We start from the raw sequence: 23,222 nt of genomic DNA, 5'->3' as shown, positions 1-23,222 counted from the left end.
CTGTTAATAGGTAGTGATACACCGAAATTCGCTGACGTAATTCAAAAAGCGTCCGTCAACGGGGGGAGGGGTGTTCGTTATGGGACGTAACACTGTATTATATTTGTATATTATAAATTCAGTATTGGTCCATGAGAGAAAACCTTAGTCTGAGGGGGAGGGGGGTGGCAATATCCCAAGTCCAGAGCTCCAGGATTTGGAGCAAACTCTACTTTACTTCGATTGGTGAAGCACCTGCAAATAACCACTCCCTTAAATTAGTACCAAAACGCAATTAAATGCTAAAGGAATATTTCTTGTGGTTAAAGAAAGAGCCGAGATAAAATAAATGATTCGACTTAAACGTGTATCTGCATGTTTAAAATCGTCGTAAAATCTACTCGCAATGTTCGATCGACGTTCGTTCGTTCGGGACAGAGACAGGCATCGGGATTTTAACGAAATTGTTCATTTTATTTGGAATTGGCCGATGTTGTAAGAATAAGAAGAAATTGGACGAAGTAAGACAGGGGAGGGCGTTGATTCAAAGGCAGATCCAATCACTATTATAAAGGGGTGCATTAGTCAACGTCGTCGCCATGATTGGAAGGCGTCTCCCCAATTCCTTTTTCTTTTCTTTTTTTAAAGAAAAGTTGCCCAATTTTCATGTTACTTCGCGGGAGTAACGTCTTATTTCTCTTCTTCGAACAAGACGTCTCTCTTTACTTTGACGCATGACGAATGAAACGGCATCTACTAAGTGTGGTTTTATTCGGCTTCTGTCTTGTAAATTCGAGTTGCTTGTGAATCATTTGAAAAACTGCCTTTTTTGTTTTCTTTTATGTAAATTCCTTTTCCTACGTGTTTCTTCCCCTTCCTTTCATTTAAGAATATCATTTGTAACATTAAATGCTCGTGGTTTAGTGGTACATTTAATCCACAATTCGATAATTATTTAATTTGAAAGAATATTTATGCGAGAACAGTTATTATTGAGAAATAAGATACAGGTTGCCGTGAGGTTTCGGACACCCTATCTTTAAAACGATATAGAGTTGGTTAAAGGAGGATGGCGTAAAAAAAAAGAGCCTCTAGTGCACTAGCGGGTACGCAAGGCTTCAAGGCTTCAGCTATGAAAGGAGACTTGATTTGTTGAATATGTTCTCTTCGGAAAAACATGGAGATATGATTCAAGTGTTTAAGATTTTCAAGGGATCGATATGATTGATCATGAAACTTCGTTACGCAGTCTTTCAAATGCTTCGACTAATATCGATTAGTTAGGGATAATTCTAGGTTATTGTGTCGTAGGGAGTTTTTCTTCAGCAGGGTTGTAAATTCATGGAATTGCTTGTCTTCTGATGTCGCGAATCCCCCACGATAGACAACTTCAAGATGAAATATGATAAGGTGGGTGGGAGTAATCGGGAAGCTATCCATATTTCTATGGGCAGGTATTTCAGTTACTTTTTCTGGCTTATTGTTGTTGGGTAGAAAGATAAGTAGATTTATGCTACGACAACCATAATTTTATCTGTTTTTTTCCCAATATTATTTCTATTGATTTTTCTTTTTTTTAATTTTTTCATTTTTTACTTCAGCCATCTTGTTGAGCGCAATTTACCTCGGATTTGCGGCCTCGGATTTTGTATTTGTAAGTCGAGTTAGTTGTAAAGTCCTCATGAATTCTGCGGGACAATATTCCTCTCTTCGAGTAACGAAAAAGGTCCAAAACACCCATACTTCTACGAACCACGAATCTCACATTCAGTGAAAACAATATATGACGTCATATCCGGCGAGAGAAATCACCCTATGGGTCTAATCGATGAAGAACCTTTTCGGACAAGGCCATTACGTAATGATGGATCACTATTTGCAATCGTTAAAACTTTTGATTCCATGTACTTAAAAGGGCTCATTTACCCTCGTCAAAAAATTTAGTTGTTAACTAAATTTTAAGTCGTCAAATGCTTTAAAATGTATGAAGGCATTAAAGGCCGTTCACGCGGGTTCAGTTGTTGTCAAATATATAAGTTGGATAGAATCCTGCTTATTTTCTTTGGGTAAGTAGGCCCCACGCGCATGCGTCAGTGGGCGTGATCTTGCATCATCCAATGAACATTCACCACTTGATTAAGACGTTGGAACAAATTTGGTAGAAATTTTAGTTAGGCGGCCAGAAAAAGGTAACGGACCCGTCGTTTGCAAAAAACTGGTTTTGCCGCTCCAAGGGACATTGAAAAATAAAGATTTAGGATAGTGAGCAGCAATTTGGTATAGCAATAATACTGGCTTCACACTTCACTCAAAAATGACTGATCAGTCAGACTGGCTTTTCAAGGAGCCCTAATATGCATCAATCAGAAATTCTGCTTCCCGTTCTATTCGGAGACTCCTTTGGTTTTTTTGGACACTCTTTATACCATATTGTACTTTTACTCAACCCACCATCGATAACTCAAGTTTATCTTCATATGGGTAATCTACTACAGATTCACTGCGGTCGGATGAGCCGTGTCAGTCCGTGGCCTGTTTGTATTCGGACGTATATATCTATGTTCTAGATCGAAAACAAAAACAAAATTACAACTTGAGTTACAATTTTTATAAAAGAAGCCTAAATTTGGTTATACTGTTGTGTGACAAATGCGTGTTCGTGTACACGAGCGTCAAGTGTTCAGTAACTTGTTGCGCGAGTCTTCACGGTTGGACCAGGGTACAATGTAGAGAAGTTGCGTGGCCTAATGAATCAAAAATGCACCGTTTTCTTTAAGAACATTAGCACGACACGTTCGAAACTGACGAACTCAGGCTAGTGGTGGCTCTATTGTGATTATTCATGAAACCGGTGGTTGATGTAGAGCTGTTTCTCTCACCCCGCAGTCATGTGGGATCATTTCCCTTGCGGCCCCGAGATATTCAGGAGGACACGGTCAAAAATCAGATGAAAGGGGAGTCACGACAGGGGTGCCAGAGTGAGCCGTGAAAAGATAAAGCTTTCAAATGAAATATGACGGGGAAAAATATTACCACTTTCAGAATCCAGCAAAATTGTCCATGGAAATAGGCTCTATCTTACTTAACACATCCGGACATGTCCATAGGGGGCCTACATTGGGGGGATATGGTACTATGATTTTTGAATGTAAGTAAGTAAATATGTAAAGTGTACTTTTTCAGCTAATTAAAAGAAGCCCCAGAACATCACTTTGCCCGGTTACTGATGATATTAAAACGGCAATGCATGAAACCCGCAGAAGATATAGGCTACTGGGTTCCATTCCAATGGTTGGCACGGAGCCCGGATAATGTGTCCGGATCTGCCATTTAACGGCCCCCCTCACTCCGAGGATCGTTGATCGTCTAGTATTTTGCGTAAACCTATTTTACCTATATAATTCGGCTCTCGGGAGGGATGACATCACTAGCCCTCCTTCTGGATCCGTGCCTGGCCGAAGGTTTCAGAGAACGATTCAATAAATAGAAAGGATCTAGTTCCTGTGTGTGTAGGTAGGTCCTGTTAAGACGGGGCCACGAGAAAAAAATATGATCCATTTGGCCCCTTTGGAGGAAACACTGATGTAGAGGCCTCTATGAAAGGTTAATATTGCTGCTGACCATTTAAAGCCATCAATGTCCTCTTTTTCTCTGATTTGTGTTCGAGTAGTGGCTGCAGGCCCCATGATTTAATAGGTTCGATTTTAGACTATAGAAATTAGAAGACACAAGCCCGCTTTTTAGTTTGAACTCCTTAACGACCAAAAAATAGAATTCCCTGGGGATTTTTTCCCTTCTCTCTGGTAGATAGATTCAGAAGACGATAGATTATTAAGCCTTTCAGATCCATCGGTTTTCTGTTCGCGAAAGACTCGATCAGAACGATCGATCGAGGTGAGATTCTTGTAGGTTTATTGATAAACAATACACACCACTTTCAAATTGGGAATCTTTAATGCTGGATCCTTGTTTTTCAGGCGTAAATTACGTCCCATAGTTTTTTTCATTGCAAAAAATGCAAATTATATCGGTATTTTTTGATAACGGAATTCAAATGATAATGAACACTGGTTTCTGTAGTGAAGCATTACAATGTACATATGTTATTTAATACTATACACGGAAGGATTTCAAGGTGACCAAAAGGCTCTTAAATTTTCATCGTCCAAAAAAAAGAAGAGGTATAATGTTATCTTTGCGCCGCATTCAGTTATCTACGTTTTGAGGCGATAACCCGCTGGCGTAAGATCCGTGTTGGATGAATAATGGCGCAGTCTATCGAAGCCAAGTCAGTGAATGATATCTCTGGCCGAATATTATTATCGTTACTATTACTATTATTTTTGATTGCACAGAATGCAATGAAGGCTATGACAACCAATGACCCCCACATTCTGAAGCAGGGCCCTATAACTGGGATCTTTGACATCTCCCCCACTAAGCCAGATTCTTCACGGGATCTACCACAGTAAATTTATAGCATGCAAAAACAGAAAAATGATGGTAATTGTCCCGGGTCCCCTGGATGTGAGCTCCACCCGCCGTCAAGCTGAGAGATATCCAGACTACATCAACATTTGGCAATATCGGCTCATTGCCCTCATGGACTGGATATCTCTTCCAATTTATTTATAAAAAACGTACATCATAACTAGTATAAAATCATGGGTGGTGGTGTGAGCTTTACCCTTGTGTAGGTGATATAATGACATCAACAAAAAACGAAACTCAGTTCCTCAATACCGTCCAGTAAATAAATTTAGAAGACATCGATATCAAATCAGAGGATTGTCCATCCAAAAGCTAACAATTTGAAAGGCCGAAATTAGGGTGGACATCATAGTTTCGGATTTTTATGTTCACCATTTCGCACTAATTTTTCAAAGCTCTCTTCTTGAATGTTTACAAGTCGATGTATATTTCATCATGCGATGAAATTCTATACGAGTCTCGCGAGCAAAAACACATAATGAACTTACGAACACAATTCCAAACTCGAACAAACGTCAACGGATGTCATATCTCAGAAGAGAATGGACATCACGATTCTAAAGGAGTAAGAACCGAAATAGTTTAATTCTGATCGTAGTGACCAATTATAACGGTGTTTGAACGAGTCGACGAGCGTCACATTCAGCTTCGCCAAAGTTTTTCCGAACTTTTCCGAATGGCTGTACCGTCTCATAAACTGCAGGTCTTTGGAAGCCTTATGGGAACTTTCCAATGTACATGGACCATCACGCGTTTCAGCTCGTTGGATTCGAGGGTCGGGAGATTCCAGCAAAGTGAAACGTTCCAGCTTCAGGAGAAAGGCCTCGAATGGCACTTGAAGCTATATCCTGGAGGCGAGTCGGCGAGGTCCAGTGGATGCGTCGCTTGTTTAGTCTACGTGAAAGAAATGACGCAAAGCGTTAAAATCAAATTGCGTCTTTCGCTTCGTAACATAGATGGAGACGTCCTTTTTACTGAGGAGACTCCCGAGTGGCATCCAGTTGTAATGACTAAGGGATACGGTTACTTGGAAACCGTGCCGAAAAAAGATCTAATACCTGGGTTGATCAATGATACTTTGGTGGTCGTCCTGGAAGTGTCTCATTGTAACACCTGCTTCAAAGATGATGCCAACATCCAACACTGTCCGGAAGTCGTTCCGTCACTGAAGGTCATCGATGATTTGATGAAGCTGTGGACGAGCAAAGATGATGCAGATTATGTCATCTCCTGCGGTGGACGAGACATTCCTGTTCATTCCGTTGTGCTCGGTGCCCGTTCGAGAGTTTTCGCCGCCATGTTCAGACACGCAACACTAGAGAAAGAGACCCGACGTGTGGAAATAACCGATTTCGAAAGCCACACGATGCTATCCTTGATGGAGTTTATCTACTCCGGCCACGTGCGAGAAATGGATTTAGATTCCGCCTTGGAACTTCTTCGGGCCAGTGACAAATACGAGGTGAGCGACCTGAAATCGTACTGCACCGACTATCTGTTGTCACTTCTGGATGACGGAAACATTTGCCAAATGCTCGTGCACGCGGACTTGAGCAACGCCGAGAAACTCCGAGATCGGGCCATGAAGCAGCTCTGTGAATCGCTTCAGAAAACTGATTTCAGAGCCAACCGTTCGATTTTCAAGGAACGGCCAGAACTGGTTTGCGACATCGTCGAGGCAATGATCGATCACAAGGGAGCGGAACAGCTTCAATCAGCTGCGAAAAGAAAGAAGACTACGAGGTGAATGGCGCAATTGGACTTTTACACATCGTGTTCATCATATCCAGTAAAGAAACGCTCTCACCTACACCCAGTTTATCCAAACTCTGATATACTATAGTGACGTATATATTTCCTCCAAGTCATGCAATAAACATATCTTCTGTACGCAAGAAAATGATTCTCTGCTTTCTGCACGTTTCATAATTTCATGTTTTAATAGTAATGATGCAGGCAAAGGAAGTAATCGGAAACGTGTAACGCGCATACATTGTTTATGAGTAAATTACAATATGCAGAATCAAGCCAAAGCCTGTGTTAACTGTAACTATGCTTGTCGACCCATTATCCTGAACTGAGCACACTGATCACGACGGGGCTCAGTCGCATTGGCTATGCGAGCTCGGTGCCAAGGAGGGCGCGGTCGTGCCAGAAAAATACCCCAGTCGGTAGTCCGGCTGATTAATCAAGGGAACAGGAGAAAAGATAAAATAGAAAAGTGAGGTAACAATATAAAAAAAAAGTAACAGAAAATTGTAGCAATTAATCTTCATATATAAATCATAAGAGATCCCTGCGAGGTTTAGTCCAAACTGATATCAGCAACGCGGAGGGGGCCCACGTGGGCATATTATATAACTCTTGCACAAATATCATAACCTGCGGATCACTTGCTGAGAGGTCAGCATGAATTGTGTACTACTACTAAATCACACATGCAGCTTGTCCACATTCCTCTGTGGAACTTCTAACGAATTGGTACCCGTTCGAATGTGCATGTCGGGAATCTAATGTGAAGTGTGTTCCTATGTAGTGCTTATTATGTGTAGTGTTTGCTGAAATTAATTTTTTCGGTATGAGTGAAGAGCAATGATTGAATATTTGTACTGCTGAAGGCCTGTTGTTCTCTCTCTGTGCCGAGACTTTTTAACGGAGAGATCGGCTCGCATTCGCGCCTTGAAGTCGGGAACCAACTTCAGCCGTCACCACCCTTATGGCGACGATAGGGTCATGAATTGTGCACTGGAATCCAGGATATCGGTCGGGTTCGGCGTCGGTTCTCCTTGTCTGACTAAACAGTTTTTGTCACCTTTCGGTCTAGTTCCATCCCATCCTTCTGCTCACATGCAGGGCTTTCCGGCCGTGGACACGTTAGATTCCATTTTACCACACACAAACTCCGGCCACATCACTGAACGCAATTAACTGTCATTTACGAGTTGGGTTTGAAATGAAGGTGCCATCTACCGGTGATCGCCCCAAGCTCGTTAGGAAAATAACTTATCTATATTCTTTCTCCGTTTCGAACTTGGAACCTGACGAGAACCTTCACGGTGGTTGATGAACATTTTAGCACCACGCCATTATTCTGATTGCTTTTGTTGATTGCACGAATGTGCAACGATGAAGAATTACGTTCGCCGTCCTATTTTTGTGGGGATGTCGGAAAAGCCAACGGTGATCTCTAGTAAGGTCGTAGGTAGATTGTAGAAAACCTGGGGGTGGGGGGAATCCATCCTACAGAAATGCGTCAAAACGACTCATAGAGGGTGGATACTATCGAATACCCAATAGTTACATGTGTGATTCCTCATGAAAAACGAATGAAGGAAATTGTTTTCCGATTTAGGATCGGATGGATATTCTGGGATTTACAACGTTTTTAAATTTTTTAACGTGTGAGTTTTGTAACGGTCAGTTAGCGCCAAATTCCCAATGGAAGTAAATTTGTCCCGCTTCTTCAGCGGGCTGCAGCTAATTTGAAATGAACTGAAACATTCAATCCCGTTAGCAGCTAAGTTCGACCTCCTTCCATGATTGGCGCCTTTCTCTTCGTGCAGAGTGATGTTGTAACCTTGTTACCACGTGTTACTTTCGCTGACTGTATTGACAAATTTATCAGCAAACTTGTGAAGTGTTAGCCAAATGAGATGTATTTCTTCTTCCAAAATCAAAACTTTTTTTTCCCAAAGTGTTGTAATTTCCTCTCCTTCACTGTTAGGTCAAATATTTTGGAGGAAAGTTCAAGGTAAAAAAACTGATTTGAACAGCTTTCTTGATTCTCCTCAGAGTTAGCATTGTTATGAGCTTTAAACGCCAGGCTAGCAAAAAAAAAATGCCAAGCAATACGTTTGGCATACATTTGGTGAATATGGAAGGATTTCGAAATGAAGTAATCAGTTATTAAGCCATTATAACCACATAATTATTGGTCAAATTAAAAAATCGAAAATACTTTTTGGTATAAGAGTTTTCACAAGAAATCACTTGTGTAACTATTGGGTGTTGGTATTAACCACCCTTTATGTGTATAATATAGCACAGTTTAAGTAGGTGCTTCACTCTCTCAAATTGGTTCCCCTCTCCCGTAACATCAATTGTCTCCCTCCGAGGGAAATTCCTGCCTACGGCACAGATCTCTGCCATGAATAAGACGTCATCGCACCGATTAGAATGATTACGTGTGTTTCGCGCGCGCGCGCGCGCGCACTGCCTTTGATACCAACTAATGCGGAACGTCAACAACATACCAGCCAAGTTATCATGGTGGTTCTCCTAAGCCAGTGTCACAATCGTATCAACCCTGACCTAACAGTCATTCACAAATATTTGCTTTCAATCTTGCTTCAAGCTAGGGCCACACTCATGACCAGCTTGGCTCAATACCTTCCAAGGTTAGCCATAGCCTAGTTGTGTGGACGCACCACCATTAGCAAAAACCGTCAAATGTTAGTCTGGAAGGTCGAAGAGAACGACCAGGACGTTTCAGCTTCCACTCCAAGTCAAAGAACTAGTCTTAATTTCTGATTGAAACATTGGTTGAGTAAGGCCAACAGTCACGACACAGAGAGTGTTCTGGTAGCAAACATTCGCCGAGGAATATTCGGCCAGGCTGGAGCATTATGTAGCCAGTATATGCCGCTGGTGCTTCATTGTAGCAGGGGAGGCAAACATAGGAAGCGAATATTTGTGAATGACTATTGAATCAGACTGGACATGAATGTGCCACTACCGTTATCCAAGCGTAGCCTTCCATTTGTCAAAATCTGATAAATCTCCTCCATTCCTTGTAACAAAACAAAGTAGTAAGAGCGACACCACTTTCGAATGTATTATTTCAGGGTGCACAATCTCCGGTCCGCGGGCCAAATGTGGTTCGCTAAGAGGTTCCATCCGTCCATCCGGCCCACGCGAAAAATCTTCCAATAGAAAAGTATAAAAACACACTAAACGAGAAATACCTATAGACTGACTATAATTACTTCATAAAACTACTGGATATTACCAAAAAAAAATGTTGAAAGTAAGTAAAAGTGCCATTTACAGCCGAAAAAATGGTCAAATGCAGGTGAAGTTGTCACTTACGATAAACCGTTTCACTCGCATTTAAATCAGCTTGTTCCCAACTTCACTCCGTTTTTCGAGTTCGAGTATCTCAGCGAATATTACACTTATATACGCGGAATTTCTTAGCATCAGGCAGACACGGAAACAACTTTGTAATTGTGTTCTTGAGCACAGGGTGTCCGTATAAAAGGTCAACATCTTTATTTCAATAACTATACAATACCTTGCTACATGAATGAAATCTCAGTACTACGCGTTATTCGGATACTTTTTCTAATTGGAAGTAGGCCTCTAGGTTCAACGGTTCACCAGTAAAGTACCATAATCCCTGTTACCTATACATCCTGTATATATATTTTTTCATTTCCTATCTATTGAGTGTTTTTGCTCTCGTGGAACGGAAGCTTGTTTTAATTATAGCCGTTCCATTTAATGAAGTTATTCCTAAATTGGGAGATGCAACCACACTACAGCCAACCACCCTCACCCACTCCTCAAAGAAAGAGATCCTTTCTATCTGTGCTGCTCCGAGGGTCGAATGTCGCCCTTGGAGTTATTTGACGTGGCGCCGCGATCTCTCTCTTCTCTCATTTCGTAAAAGTGAACTACGCGCCATATTTATACTTCAGCTACTCGCGGCACAGTTTCAGATCACTCATGCGGCCAACGGCACATTCATTTCCATATGACTTAATTGGACATGTGACTAGGAATAATCTGCGAATGTGCCTCGGACTTGAGTGACCTGCGGCTCATTTTCAGATGAGCAGAAATAAACTTGAATGATCCGCGGCATATTCGCAGATTACTTCAATGACCCGCGGCACATTTGTAAATCCCTCAAGCAGTCCACGGCACATTTCCTTATGACTTAAGTGGTCAAATGACTAGGAATGATCTGCAAATGTGCCGCGGATATCCCCAGATCACTTGAGTCACCTGTGGGTCATTTACATTTAAGTGATCATTGCCTCATTTACGGATTACTTAAGTGGCCCACGATATGTTTTAAGATCGGTGAAGTGGCTGGCACTCTTATTATATAGAAGGATTACCTTTGATATGCACAATACTGGAAGATGGTGGAAGACTTCCATTCTTGTCCACAGCACGCATTTTCCTAGGCTTAGGTTATGTTATATTTCAGGGTATATATGCTAATATTGCATAATCTGCAGTCTGAAGACAACTTATATATATATATATCCAGTAAAATTTTCAAGACATTTTAATAAGTTTGTTGCGGTATTATAAATAGTTTCCTCGAAATTAGCTTATTTTTGTACTTACTTCAGACATTGTACACTAAAATCTAATCCATATATTCATTTAATTTCGATATAGTATATTGCTATAACCAGGGCTGGAAGTAGAGTGGAGGGCAGGGGGGGTTAACTGCTCCGGGCGGCAGTTTTAGGTGAGAACAAAGAACACAGTTATACAAAATGATCGAGTTTTAAAGTTGTAGGGGTGGTAAAATAATGTTTGTTCCGGGATTGCAAAAATCCTAGTCACTGCCCTGGCTATGACGGTTGTCTCTGTACAATGAACTAGTGAAATACTACTTTCAGAAATATGTCGGTTTTTGTGGAGTGATACACGAACCTTAGCAAAAAATTATTCTAATATTTTATATTTAGACAGTTTTAAAATATTAAATTTTGAACATATAGTCAAAATCCTAGTTCATTGCACAGCAAATGTCATCTAAATCGCTGTGAGAAAATTTCATTAAAATATCTCGCATACTTTTCGGGAAGTTAAATTTTTCATAAAACAAAGGAACACGAAAAACAGGAATGAAGGAGACATATTTTCTAGATATAATGCCGAGGTGAACTCGGTAAAAAGTCATCTGGTCTCCGCCGGAACACGAACCCAGGCCCTCTTGCATTCCAGGCAGGCATGCTACCATCTGAGGACCTCGCTTTCCTTATTTCACGCACACTGTGCGCGGCGTAGTATCCTCTCTTGAACTTCAGCAAATGGCTCCCAGGTGGGACGATAAAGATAGAGACAGACGCCTTTTTCCTCAGTCCAATATATCAGGGAAACAGATATTTTCTTTATTTTATGCAGAGGTGAATTCGGAAAGAAAAGTCATGGTAGCATGCTTTGCCCGGAACGCAAGAGGTCCTGGATTCGAGTCCCGGCGAAGACCAGATGAGTTTGCTTTTCCCGAGTCCCCAGGCATAAAATCCGGAAAATATCTATTTCCTTGATATATTTTGGTCTATGAGAAAAAACCGACTATCTCTATTTTTCCGCTACTCTTTGAATGTACGTATCTACTCTATAATATAAAATCACAAACTCGAAAAGGGCCTGTTGCTAAGCAACCGAGTGACGGAAGTGGGTGAAGTTTTTGAGTGACGGAAATCTGTTACGTTTTTGTGTTACGGAAATCTGTTACGATTTTGGGTCAAGTATTCATTTAACTCTAGCATATATTGGGACCCATTTGACCCATCGGGACCATGTTATGTGCATGTACCGAGAGGCTCCCACATCCTGCAGCAGGGCCCATAGGGTGGAATTTAGATGGCGAGCCCCCAAACCAGCTTTACAGGGGGCCCCTCTGTGGTTAATTCATAGAGTGAAAAATCAAAAAGTGACAAGAATCGTTCTGGTCCTGTCAGCCCTGCCCTTGTGGAGGGAGGGGGGTGGGTCATGCCAAGAGGTATGTACACTGCTGGCCACCGTAAATGCAACACCCTGAAGGAAGCATGCAAATAATATGAAATTTACAACATGCATTAGCGGAGGTGAGATATGCAAATGATTAGAATTTCAGCGCAGACGCACATCACGCGCGCCTGTGGCACCACTGAAAATAAGAATTCTTTGAACATCATTTTTTAAAATGTATTGGTAAAAAAAAAATCTACAGATTCCATAAAATTCGTCATTCCGAGGTAGGTGATCAACCTAGAACCGGCATCTTCAACCCGTTGCTCGCGGGCACCACGGTGCTCCCCGAAGTACCCAGAGTGATCAATGCTCGTGTCCAATTTCGTGCTCGCGAGCACTAGATCAACGTTCCAATTAAACATCTTGGAGGAATTGCATTCAAGGATTGAAATCATCGTCGTTTCATGCATGCTTACGTCAAACTTACGCCGTAAGGGTGCTCTTCTTTTGATTACATGTACAAGCAGTGCTCACGACTGGAAAAAAATTGAAGACCTTTGCCTGCATATTAAAATATAGTAATATAGTAGTTATAAAATGCAGTTTCACCCGATACAAAATTTGAAACTATTCAAATGAATCCTTGGACTGGTGAACTTCGAACAGCAAATGAGAAAGCCCATTTCATACAATTTTCTCTTGCTTTTCCATTCTTTCTCTTTAACTCGGATTCAAGATTCAAATTGCAATAATTACCTTTTTTTTTTACAAGGAAACAAGTAAGATAAAAATGTATTGGATGCCATCTGGTACTCGTCCAATCTCTCTTTCTATACTATATTCCACGATATTTCCTATCTATTGCGTGTTTTTGCCCTCGTGGAACGGAAGCTTGTTTTAATTATTGCCGTTCCTTTTAATGAAGTTATTCCATGAATTGGGAGATGCAATTAGTACAGCCAACCACCTCTCTCTTTCTAAAAAAAAGAGTTCCTCTCTATCTCTGCTACATTTTTTTCCCTCTTGAACCTTGTAAATGGAAGAATCTCGTAGGAATTGCGTCGAGGAATCCGCTAACCCATGATTATACATGACGTTTTAGGGAGAAAGGTATCGTCTCGTTAGTTTCCGGATGGCAAATTAGTAAGATTAAGCGAGAGGACGCCATGATCATCCTTACCTTGCTTTTTTTCGCCCCGTTGCAGTATAGTGTTGAAAGGGTGTATTTCTTATCTTTCTTCCTCTGAAAGAAATCGGGCTTTAGATGATGTTGCTTTCGGCATTTTATGGCTAACTAGGTACGGGAATTTTCTTGATCAACTACTACTTCATCATACACAAACTCCGGTCATATTTCCATAGCTATTTACTAAAGAACGCGTTGGATTGGAAATAAAGATGCGACTTATCGGTTGACGTCCCGGGTTCGGTAATGAAGAAAAGTTGTTTTCTATGTTCTTCTCCCGAATCGATTCCGTGGATCTAAGAGCAGCTTTTGTGATTGTAGACGAGCATCTTACCACTGGTGCCCGAATGGTGATTTGGTAAGATGCTCGTCTTCTACTATGAAGTTACAATCAGGACACCGGGTTCGATCCGGGGATGAAGAATGTTGAAAACAAGTTCTTTACCTACCGAGCCTGGGGTGACCACCGATAGATGGCGCCTTCATTCCTCACCCAACTCCATGGGTAGGAAATTGCCGTATGACTCCGGATATTGGTGTGCGATAAAGTAGTATTTGGTCGGCTGGAATGAGAATATATTTCGGACTCCCCACCTCCGTGTGTGATGTGGTCCTACAACCCCCCTTACTGATCAGATCAGGGACCGTAACGCCGTGGTGTTTATCTCTTATTCGTGGTCCGAATTGATCCAACCGAGTACGACCAGGCTCTGTCACTACTGATGTCGATATTGGTGCTTAAATGATGGACCTTTTTTTTTCAACCTCATTATGTTCTATTCTTCGTAGGAGATTGTTGATTTCCACGGACACCCACAACATAATACGGTACTTATCATAACTTAAAAAGGTATAATAACTCATGAATAATAAACGCTGATTAATTATCATGCCTGATTTGGATACAGTAATTTCTTCAATGCCTTCGCATACATTATTCATAACCAAGTATGTGTGTCAATAACTCAATGCCCTATTATGACCTGAAAGTTTAATTTTTTATCTATCTTAGATTTTGAGATAACACAAAGTTCCTAAATATCACACCAGGTGGCGTTCTAACCTTTCTTATTATTTGGCGTGTGTACTAGTTTTGCTATACCACTACTTTTGTACTTTTGATGGTTCTATCTGTCATATGTTTGGGGGGTTTTTCAATATGATTCGAAATTCCCAATGTTTGTTATTTGTCCCAAATATTTAATATTTTTGCTCTCGGGCATCCCAAAATGATTCTTAGAGACTGCGAATGATTGTAAGAGAGTGCGCTTATTGTATACGCTATCTTCTAGTAGTCATAACTTTTGAATGGATGAAAATTGGGAGATGCAAGTAGTGTCTTTGAATACTGAATCGGACATGCGCTATATGATAAAAACAATCAAAATGCCACCTGGAGGAAAATTCTTAAACTTTTTTACTTTGTCTTTGCAAACCAACGGGCTTTGGACAAAATTACAGATTCATTAATTAATGTGTGAAATTATATTTAGTGAGATGGTAATATGTAAAGCTTACCAGAATGTGTATACTGACCATGAACATTTTTATCATTTAATACCATCTACTACTACTACTACTATGTTCGACCATCGTTTACTCGGAAAATTTTCTTTAAATGTTACGGCGTGAATTTCTTTCAGTATAAAATTGATAATTGTCAAACCAATTTGCATTTTTTGACTGTAAATCGAATAAAATGATTGATTTTCACGTTTCTCCATCTTAAAATATGAATGAAAAGGTAAAATTATCATAACTCACTCAAAGCTGATAACTTCCCATATGCGACTTTAACTCTGAAGTACTCCGCAGAATTTTATTACATTTGGACACTGTCCAAACTTCTTCCCGTACAAGAGCGAGATACTTCGGCCTAAAGTACAAATACATTCGAGCTCCCTCTCTGCTCTTTCCCGCACGAGATGCGTTATTGATAACCTTATAAACGGGAATTGATTTTTTTCTTTACCTCATTCTTTCTACCTCGCTACGGTTTAACGAGTAAAAGATGAATATAGATGGCGTATAGTATAGAAGAAGGGTCGCTCAGGAAGCAATGAAAGAACCTGCTCTTTTCATCCCTTCCCTCCGATTTCCTAAATGTTGAATAAAGAAATCGGTTTCAGTGATTTATCGTTGGTACTCCAAATATACATCGTTTTTAAATTTTTAATAAAAAGCCTGTAATGACACTTTGGTGTATCAAGATTATTTGACTGTTTTCAAAATTAGTGCTCCGTGATGAAATTTTCTCTTAAAAAGTGCTTCGTGACGTAAAAACTTGGAAACTTGTGTTTTAAAACACAATAAGATTGTTTTTACAATGGACCGCAAAACTGTCTAGTTCGGCCTTCTAGTCAACTATCTTAATCGAGAATTAAAGATGACAAATATTTCCATAAGCTTAAAATTTGCCTTCCGCTGCAGTTACAAATGCCTTCATGGACCACGTAACCTGAAAATGAATGAATTCACCATTGAGCAAAGATCTCACTTCTAAATATCGAATTTCTCGTGACCATCACCACTATCAAATCAAACCATTACTGTCCTAGATGGAGCCAAACTCAAATGAGATGTGTTTCCAACGTTATCTGTTAATGCCTAGATATTTTAAAGGCAATGCGATGCTCCAGAATAAGAGAGTCCATCCAGGGGGAACGAGACGAATGTTAGGCGCACGTACGCAAAATTGCCCGTCAATGGCCACGGGCCATCGATAAGATTAATATTTACTGATGCGGTTGACAGTTCAGTATTTGAATGTGGAGGAGAGAGTAAGTGGGGAAATGCCACCATTTCCTCTTCCGATTCCGAAAATTAAGCCGTCATGTCCGGTTCCTCACTCTAATAACTTTTATCGCGAGCTATTCGAGCACAAATTATTCGAAATGCTTCCGGTGATACAAAAGCATTCCCACCATTTATAAATAAACCTCATTCACTGACAGCGTTATCTTCAATGTCAGCACTACTGGGGGAACTCTCTCCACTTTCCACCATCGTGGGCAATGGCATCGTCGTTTGAACAAACGTTCGGAGGATGGATTGATTCAGCTGAGAGAGAGCTTCTGAATGGCTGACTCTTCGGGTATTACTGAATGATGAGGACGAGACATAACATGGACTCTGAGTATTGAAACATGCATTTATCAAGAGAAAAATGAAATCAGTATAATTCAAGTTCAACTCAGAGAAGACAACACAATATCCAAACCATCATCCTGATTGAGACCCATTACGATTGGAAACTAAATGTGTTCATTCTGAGAAGATAAATTTAATTTCCATAAACTTACATTTCATTTCCGTATGCCGGATGTAAAGGCTAGAAGGTCACTAATGTGAAATTTAAACAGAAGAGCTGCTGCTTAAGAGTATTCTTACCTATTCCAACGTGGTAAAAAACTTTTTTATGTAGAAATATTATTGAGATTATTATTTATTCATTGATTTATTTCAAACGTTCATCACGTATATTTGATTGTGTTTGCTATCCTATGCCAGTACAAAATTTTACGTATCAAACAATTATTTTTTTTACAAATTTTTAAAAATAAACGCATCGAGAACAGCTTGCGTGCATGATAAAATAGCATGAAATCAATGAAATTGAATAAAATTTTATTGAAAATAAAGGAAACTGTTCAGTTCATAAAATGATGAAAAAGGTTTGAGACCCACTAATAAATATTTAGATTTAAAAAATTTAATATTCAGTCAATAAAATCTCAACCTTTTTCATCATTTTATGAAAACATTTCTTTCATTTTTAATCTTTTTTTGTTCAATTATATTTAATGTTATTTTATCATGCGCAAAAACTGTCTTAAATGGTTTTTTTTTTTGGAAATTTGTAAGAACTTAATTATTGGAGATATGCAATTTGAAACAGATATCAGTGGGCAAATGATATTTTACATAATAATATTTCTACATAAGAAATTATTTTTGCCATGTTAAAAGGTAGGAGACGCCTTGAAGCTTTTGACATTCACATGATGCAATGCAAAACATGGGATATATATACGACCGAAATTTCAGAGTGATTCGTTTAGTATTTTTCCATCAATTCAAAAAAAAAGTATAAACTACAAAGTGGACTCGGACTTTTGATTATATAGAGTACGCGTACAATAGAACCTTGAATAGCATGGGTTTAATCGGATATTGAGAACCTCGGTTGATAGAGATGATTTCTGAAAAAGGAAAAAATAATAGGTAAATTTGTGTGACAATAGTTTTTTCCCGTACTAAACCTTTCTGATCTTATGCTGCTTCTTAAATTTGTTGATTACAAAGTAGTTGCCAATTTTGGATTTATCCATGAATGACTAGACACTATCAAGATCTCATTGAAAATAATCACCTCCCACAAAATGGAACCATAGATACGAATTCCTTGGGTGCATTGCTGTCTTAACCAAATAAATAAAATTATTTTTCATCAAGCCCGTAAAATCTCTTTACGTTTTTTTATAGGTGCATTTTCTTCCCGACGCTTTTTCTGGGTCGATTTTAGAGAGAAACTCTTCAATTTTTGTTTTGTGTCATTTAAAACACACAACCGTCGTTCTTCGAACACCTTATTCAAATATAATCACTTCGTTTATCAAACTTCTTCGTTATCACCAATGCCCGGATGTTCCTGCCCTTAAGGATCTTGAAAAATGACTTTAAAAAATGCCTTAGAAACTTAGAAAAATACGTTAACAATTGTGAAAAAAATGCCCTTAAAATAATAAAATAAAGTTCCCTTGAAAAAACCAGCACGTTTTGAATGTCGAAAGGAAAAGTTTTGACAGCATCAAAATCATATACAGTCGAATCTCGTTTTTACGAATACCGTTATAGGGAAAATCTCGTTTTAACGAACACTTTTCTAATTCCCCAAATAAGTTTACATAGAAAGAATAGAAAAATCTGGAATTTCTTATAACGAAGTGAATCTCCGGTCTTGGAGTTCGTTATAACGAGATTTGACTGTATGCTATTTTTTTCCTCTCGCTTAGATTCATCGAAAATGACAGTTTTTCTAATAAACGAGTTATAATTCATAAATCGGTTAGGAAGACTGTCGTTAAGGCCCCCCCACAACAGGAGACAGGGAGCTACGGCTTAGTGAGCCTGAGGTAATTCTTATCATTTTTTATTATTTTACAAGAAGTTCAGACTATCCAGAGGCCCAGGAAGAATTTGACCGGAGGGCCCTGTTGTTAGATGTTGGGCCATGACTGGCACACTGGGGGGGGGGGCGGAATAGGGTTTTTTGCAGGGAAAAAATAAAAAATGAAATCCCACCGTTTCAGAAAATCTTGCGAATGCCTATGGTTAGGAAGCCAAAAAAAATCATATTTTATTTTCCAAGAAATTCAAGCATATTTTTTTCATAAGTGCTCAATGCAATCAGTATTCTCTCATATAATTTCCTCAATCTTTTCTATTGTTAAAAAATTTAAAAAGGGGAAAAAATCGTGAAAATGCCAAGAAGGACCTCGAAACTACTGTAAAAAATGAAAAATTCCCCTAACAGTTAAAAAAGCTGAGAAATGCAAAAGATGCAAAAAAAAAGCAAATACCATCAACATCGGGATTCACCTTCTATCTTCGTTTATCACCTTATAAAATACAACCAATTTGTTTCACTTGAAAATATATATCAAAATGTATTGTCGAAATAAAAGAATATCTTTAACATGTAGAGTCAAATGTTTTTATTGTTGATGAAAGGAATTACATTCGTAAATACTTCGTAATGTCAAATAAATAAATGAACAAAACATTGATAAAAAAAAGTGCATATAAAACGCAAACACACACACACAAGGGCAAAATTTTCTGAAATAATAAACAAATCAAGTGCTTATGATGGATAATATTTTGCTGCTCCTAATACCGAAATAAAAGTCTACATCTATTCAAATGAATAGATTGAATGCGATGCCATTTTTACATGTAACGTATGCAAATACATTCTGTATTTTAAGTGGTGATAGAATGTGAAATTTCGGCATTAAACTATTGAAAAAATTACGAGAAAAATTTCTTTCCTGATACAGTCAACGCCGCTTATTGAGCTCACGGATAATGTTATCATTCGAGTATTGGTATCACTTTTGCAAAGTACAAAACTCACCGATATCATAACATGGGAAAAAATTCGTTTACAGTAATCGGGACTTCGGATAATGTTATTAATCTTTTTTTTTTCGTCAAAAGTTTTCTTGTGCATCTTGAAGCTACGGTATAACACTACTTACTTCCCCCCCCCCCCGTAAGTCACCGTTATGAGGCTGTAAGACTATGTAGGAGGCTCGAGGGTGTTCTTTCCCCTCTCCCTTGTTGACAAACATTTCCGTACTCATTGTCGCAATCAGTCACCAGTATTCGTACGTGTGAAGCTGCTTTCACAACAGACTTCCTATAATGAATTCAAATGTGTGAGGGAAAAAAAACCATTTCCTTAAGTTCTCAATCAGTTTCTTTCAGTTGACTAGATTCAAATTTCTTGTCAAAGGATTTATTATACAAAAATGTTATGTACATTCAAAAAATATTTTAATTCGTGATATATATTAGTCATTTCTATTGTAACGCATCACAATGGCTGAAAAACAAAACAAAAATGTAGGATTTTAGAACGAACATATGAATTTATCATACACATAAATTACATACTTGACTCAACTATTGAAGATGATTGTACCCTTATGTAATTGGTGTGTCCACCAGTATGGATCCTATGGGATCCCTTGATAGTATGTTTTTGTTTGATTTATATGTTTTGTAACGATAGTAATGACAATAAAGTTGAAATTGAAAAAAAAGTCCCGTTTTTTTTAGAATAGAATAAAAAAAAGGGTGAACGATTGATCATTTTGCCACCAATCATGTGAGGAAACAAAAACCGAGTTGTCACTTTTCACCAATACCAGATAATTGGGAAGTTTATGACGAAGGGGAGTCCAGGAATAGAAAGTCCAGGGTTAAAAGTGAAACGACTGAATTGTCCGTGGTTTTTCACAGTATGGGTTGTATTCCAGTTGTGGACCACGACGCTGCAATTAGCCATTATGTTAGTGCTCGAATAGGGAGAATTTGAACAATCCTGCGCGCGCGCTTAGAACCCCTTTATATATATATGAAGGCGTCATACCCCTGCTATATGCAAGGATGACGTCGCTCTCCGCTACCATACGAAGATTTTTAACAACTGGCTGTTGCGAAGATGGAATTTTTGGAAAGAGAGAAAATTCTTGAGTTGAATTTTTTTGTCTTTCCAAAAATTTCATCTTCGCAACAGCCAGTTGTTAAAAACCCTAGCTATATACTGTACTTTCCTACGTATAATCCGCGGTAGGGCATAATCCACATGCGGAATTTTATGAAAGAAAAAAACAACAACGTATATAACCCGCGGCGGAGTTTTATCCGCAGGATTCAAAAAATAGTAGTAATAACAACTTATCCTTTGCTTCAATAACTAATCCATTGGTATGTTAATTGATGAAATTCATTTACGAAACAACAGCATTATTTACACACAAAACAAAATTTAAAGTCAATCAAAAACTTTCAAATTCACACTCATCAGACTTGATAACATCATTTTCTGCAGATTGTCCGAAGCGGTAGATAATCCACGTTTTTTGTTAATGCTTAAACAATTTTTTTTAACAGATAATCCTCGTATTATACGAAAGGAAAATACACTAATATGGAACATTAATGAATATTGTTGATGTAAATCCACCCGAAAGTGTTTCGTTCGACACACCCTTTATAAAATCAAAATAAATATCTGTATAATTTCACAGATATCATCATCACATACCTAACAATAAAAGACACTAAACTAAATATAAGAAACCAGGAAAAGGACAGTTTTAAAAGTGATTTTTTTTTTCAAGTCTGGTTCGGATTCTCACTTTTGCGAATGGGGGGAAAAAAATAGCCTTTCGACAGCGAAAAGAGTCTATCGTAAAATCGATAACAGAGAAAAGTGAAGGGGAAATTTCTAGAATGTTCTTCTTGAAATTCAAAGAGACAGAGTAAAGTAAAACCTTTTTTTTTAAAAGTAGAATAAAGGTTTGTATGGGAGGAGAGAGAGAGAGAGGAAATTCTTCAGATTTTTCCAATATCCCAAAGACGTTTAATCGCCTCGTAGCATCTCGAAGTCAATTTGCCTCCGAATAGCCTGATAAATATTGGAACAGTACCCGTCAGTTCTTTTTCCAGGTTATCGGCTTGTCGACTTTCTCTCTCTCTTCTCCAATTTTTTTTTTATTATTATCCATAAGATCGATACTTTTCACGGTTAATACTTTCGAAAAGAGTACGGGGGGTTCGAAGTTAAAAAGCCTGTCATTTAAAAGTGAGTACAGTTTGTGTTCTTGATAACCTCGTACCGAAGAGAACTGTTTCCGATACATTGTTAAAATATATGTCTTCCCAGCTTCTCGTTATTTCCGCGAAAACATGACTGAATTTCCCCCTCAATTCCTCGATTTCCTAAACTTTAAAGTACAATGAGGGGGGAAAAACCCAGTGGTTTTGACATTTTTTTTTAGAAATTCGATAATGTATACCGAATTTTAGAAAGTGAAATTATAATTAGAAAATATTTATTGGTATATTGAGAGAAAAATTAAATTGATCAAAAAATTATTACTGGATGTCGACCCTAAGTAATCTATTAAAAACGTGCTTTTATCCGTATATTTATCATTATTCACAGGCCATCGAAACATACTGATAGTTTTTTTCAATGCGAAAAATTTATAGCTTTCCTATACAAATCAAACAGACGCAACGCTATAGTCCCTTTGTTGAATCCATCGTCGGCGGGTCCTTCCATGTTTGACGTTCGTCTAGTGTGCGCTGCTTGACTCGCGATGAAATATTTCCATGACAACCGTACACATGGATGGGAAATCCCAGCAAACCACTCAAAGAGAACGCACAGCGCACGTACACTATGTAGACCACTATAATAAAGAACCGTTTCAAATCACCGCATACATCGATATCACCAGCTCACCGCGATGCCCGATACATTGTTGAAATATGCCGTCCTAGCTTCTCTTTAATTAAGCGACTGAATTTCCCCTCGATTTCCTAAGTTTTAAAATTCAGTGAAAGATAAAATAGAGTAGTTTTCGGTTTTCTTTTGGGGAAATACGATAAATTTCACCAAATTTTAGAAACTGAAATTGTAATTATAAAATATTTATTGGCATATTGAAAAATTAAATTGATCAAAAAATTATTATGGACTTTCGTGCTTAAATAATCTATTACAAATAAACTTTTCAGTATTTTTATCATTATTTATAGGATATAAAAACATACTGATAGTTTTTTTTTCAATTAGAAAATTTATAGTAAATACAAGGATGTCCTGTTCGGAACTCAAAAGTTCTACGGAACAAGAACCTAATACGGAATACATGAAATTCAGGAAATGATACCTTTGCAGGTTTTGAAGTAAAACTCACATTCAACATTAAACACTGAAGGACCGGACTCACTCCGCTTTCCATCTCAAGCAGATATCGAAGCGTTCCCGAAAGATGGGTACATCCGGAATTTTATTAAATGAGTATATGTATACGTATCTATATAAATTTGTATAACAGAATAACAAGTCCAATTACAGGAGTATAAATCAACGGAATAATTATGATGAATTGTGGTCTAAGAATCGAAATCTAAATTCATATTATAGCGTCCTTGGCAAGTCTGGACACAATAACCAAAGTTCCGTTGGCGGCGGTCCGTCCACGTTCGTTGGATGCCACATGTTATATTCGTGTAGGCCGTACAACGACGACAAATCGATGTCATGTTTGCGTCACATGGA

At 38.6% G+C, this 23,222-nt stretch overlaps 1 protein-coding gene across 1 annotated transcript; it reads left to right on the top strand.

Annotated features, from left to right (window-relative positions):
• The first annotated feature begins 5,146 nt into the window (after window positions 1–5,146).
• Window positions 5,147–6,217, top strand: LOC149070425 (speckle-type POZ protein-like). Its single transcript, XM_089249318.1, has one exon. The coding sequence runs from the start codon at window positions 5,147–5,149 to the stop codon at window positions 6,215–6,217; it is 1,071 nt and encodes a 356-aa protein (XP_089105444.1).
• The last annotated feature ends 17,005 nt before the right edge of the window (window positions 6,218–23,222 follow it).

Source organism: Pholcus phalangioides, unplaced genomic scaffold (genome assembly GCF_987345545.1).
Source record: "Pholcus phalangioides strain wild (caught in Gottingen) unplaced genomic scaffold, Ppha-v1.0 ptg000022l_1, whole genome shotgun sequence".
Taxonomy (NCBI): Eukaryota; Metazoa; Arthropoda; class Arachnida; order Araneae; family Pholcidae; genus Pholcus; species Pholcus phalangioides.
Note: the sequence above shows the minus strand (reverse complement) of the source record. Positions and strands in the feature narration are given on the sequence as shown.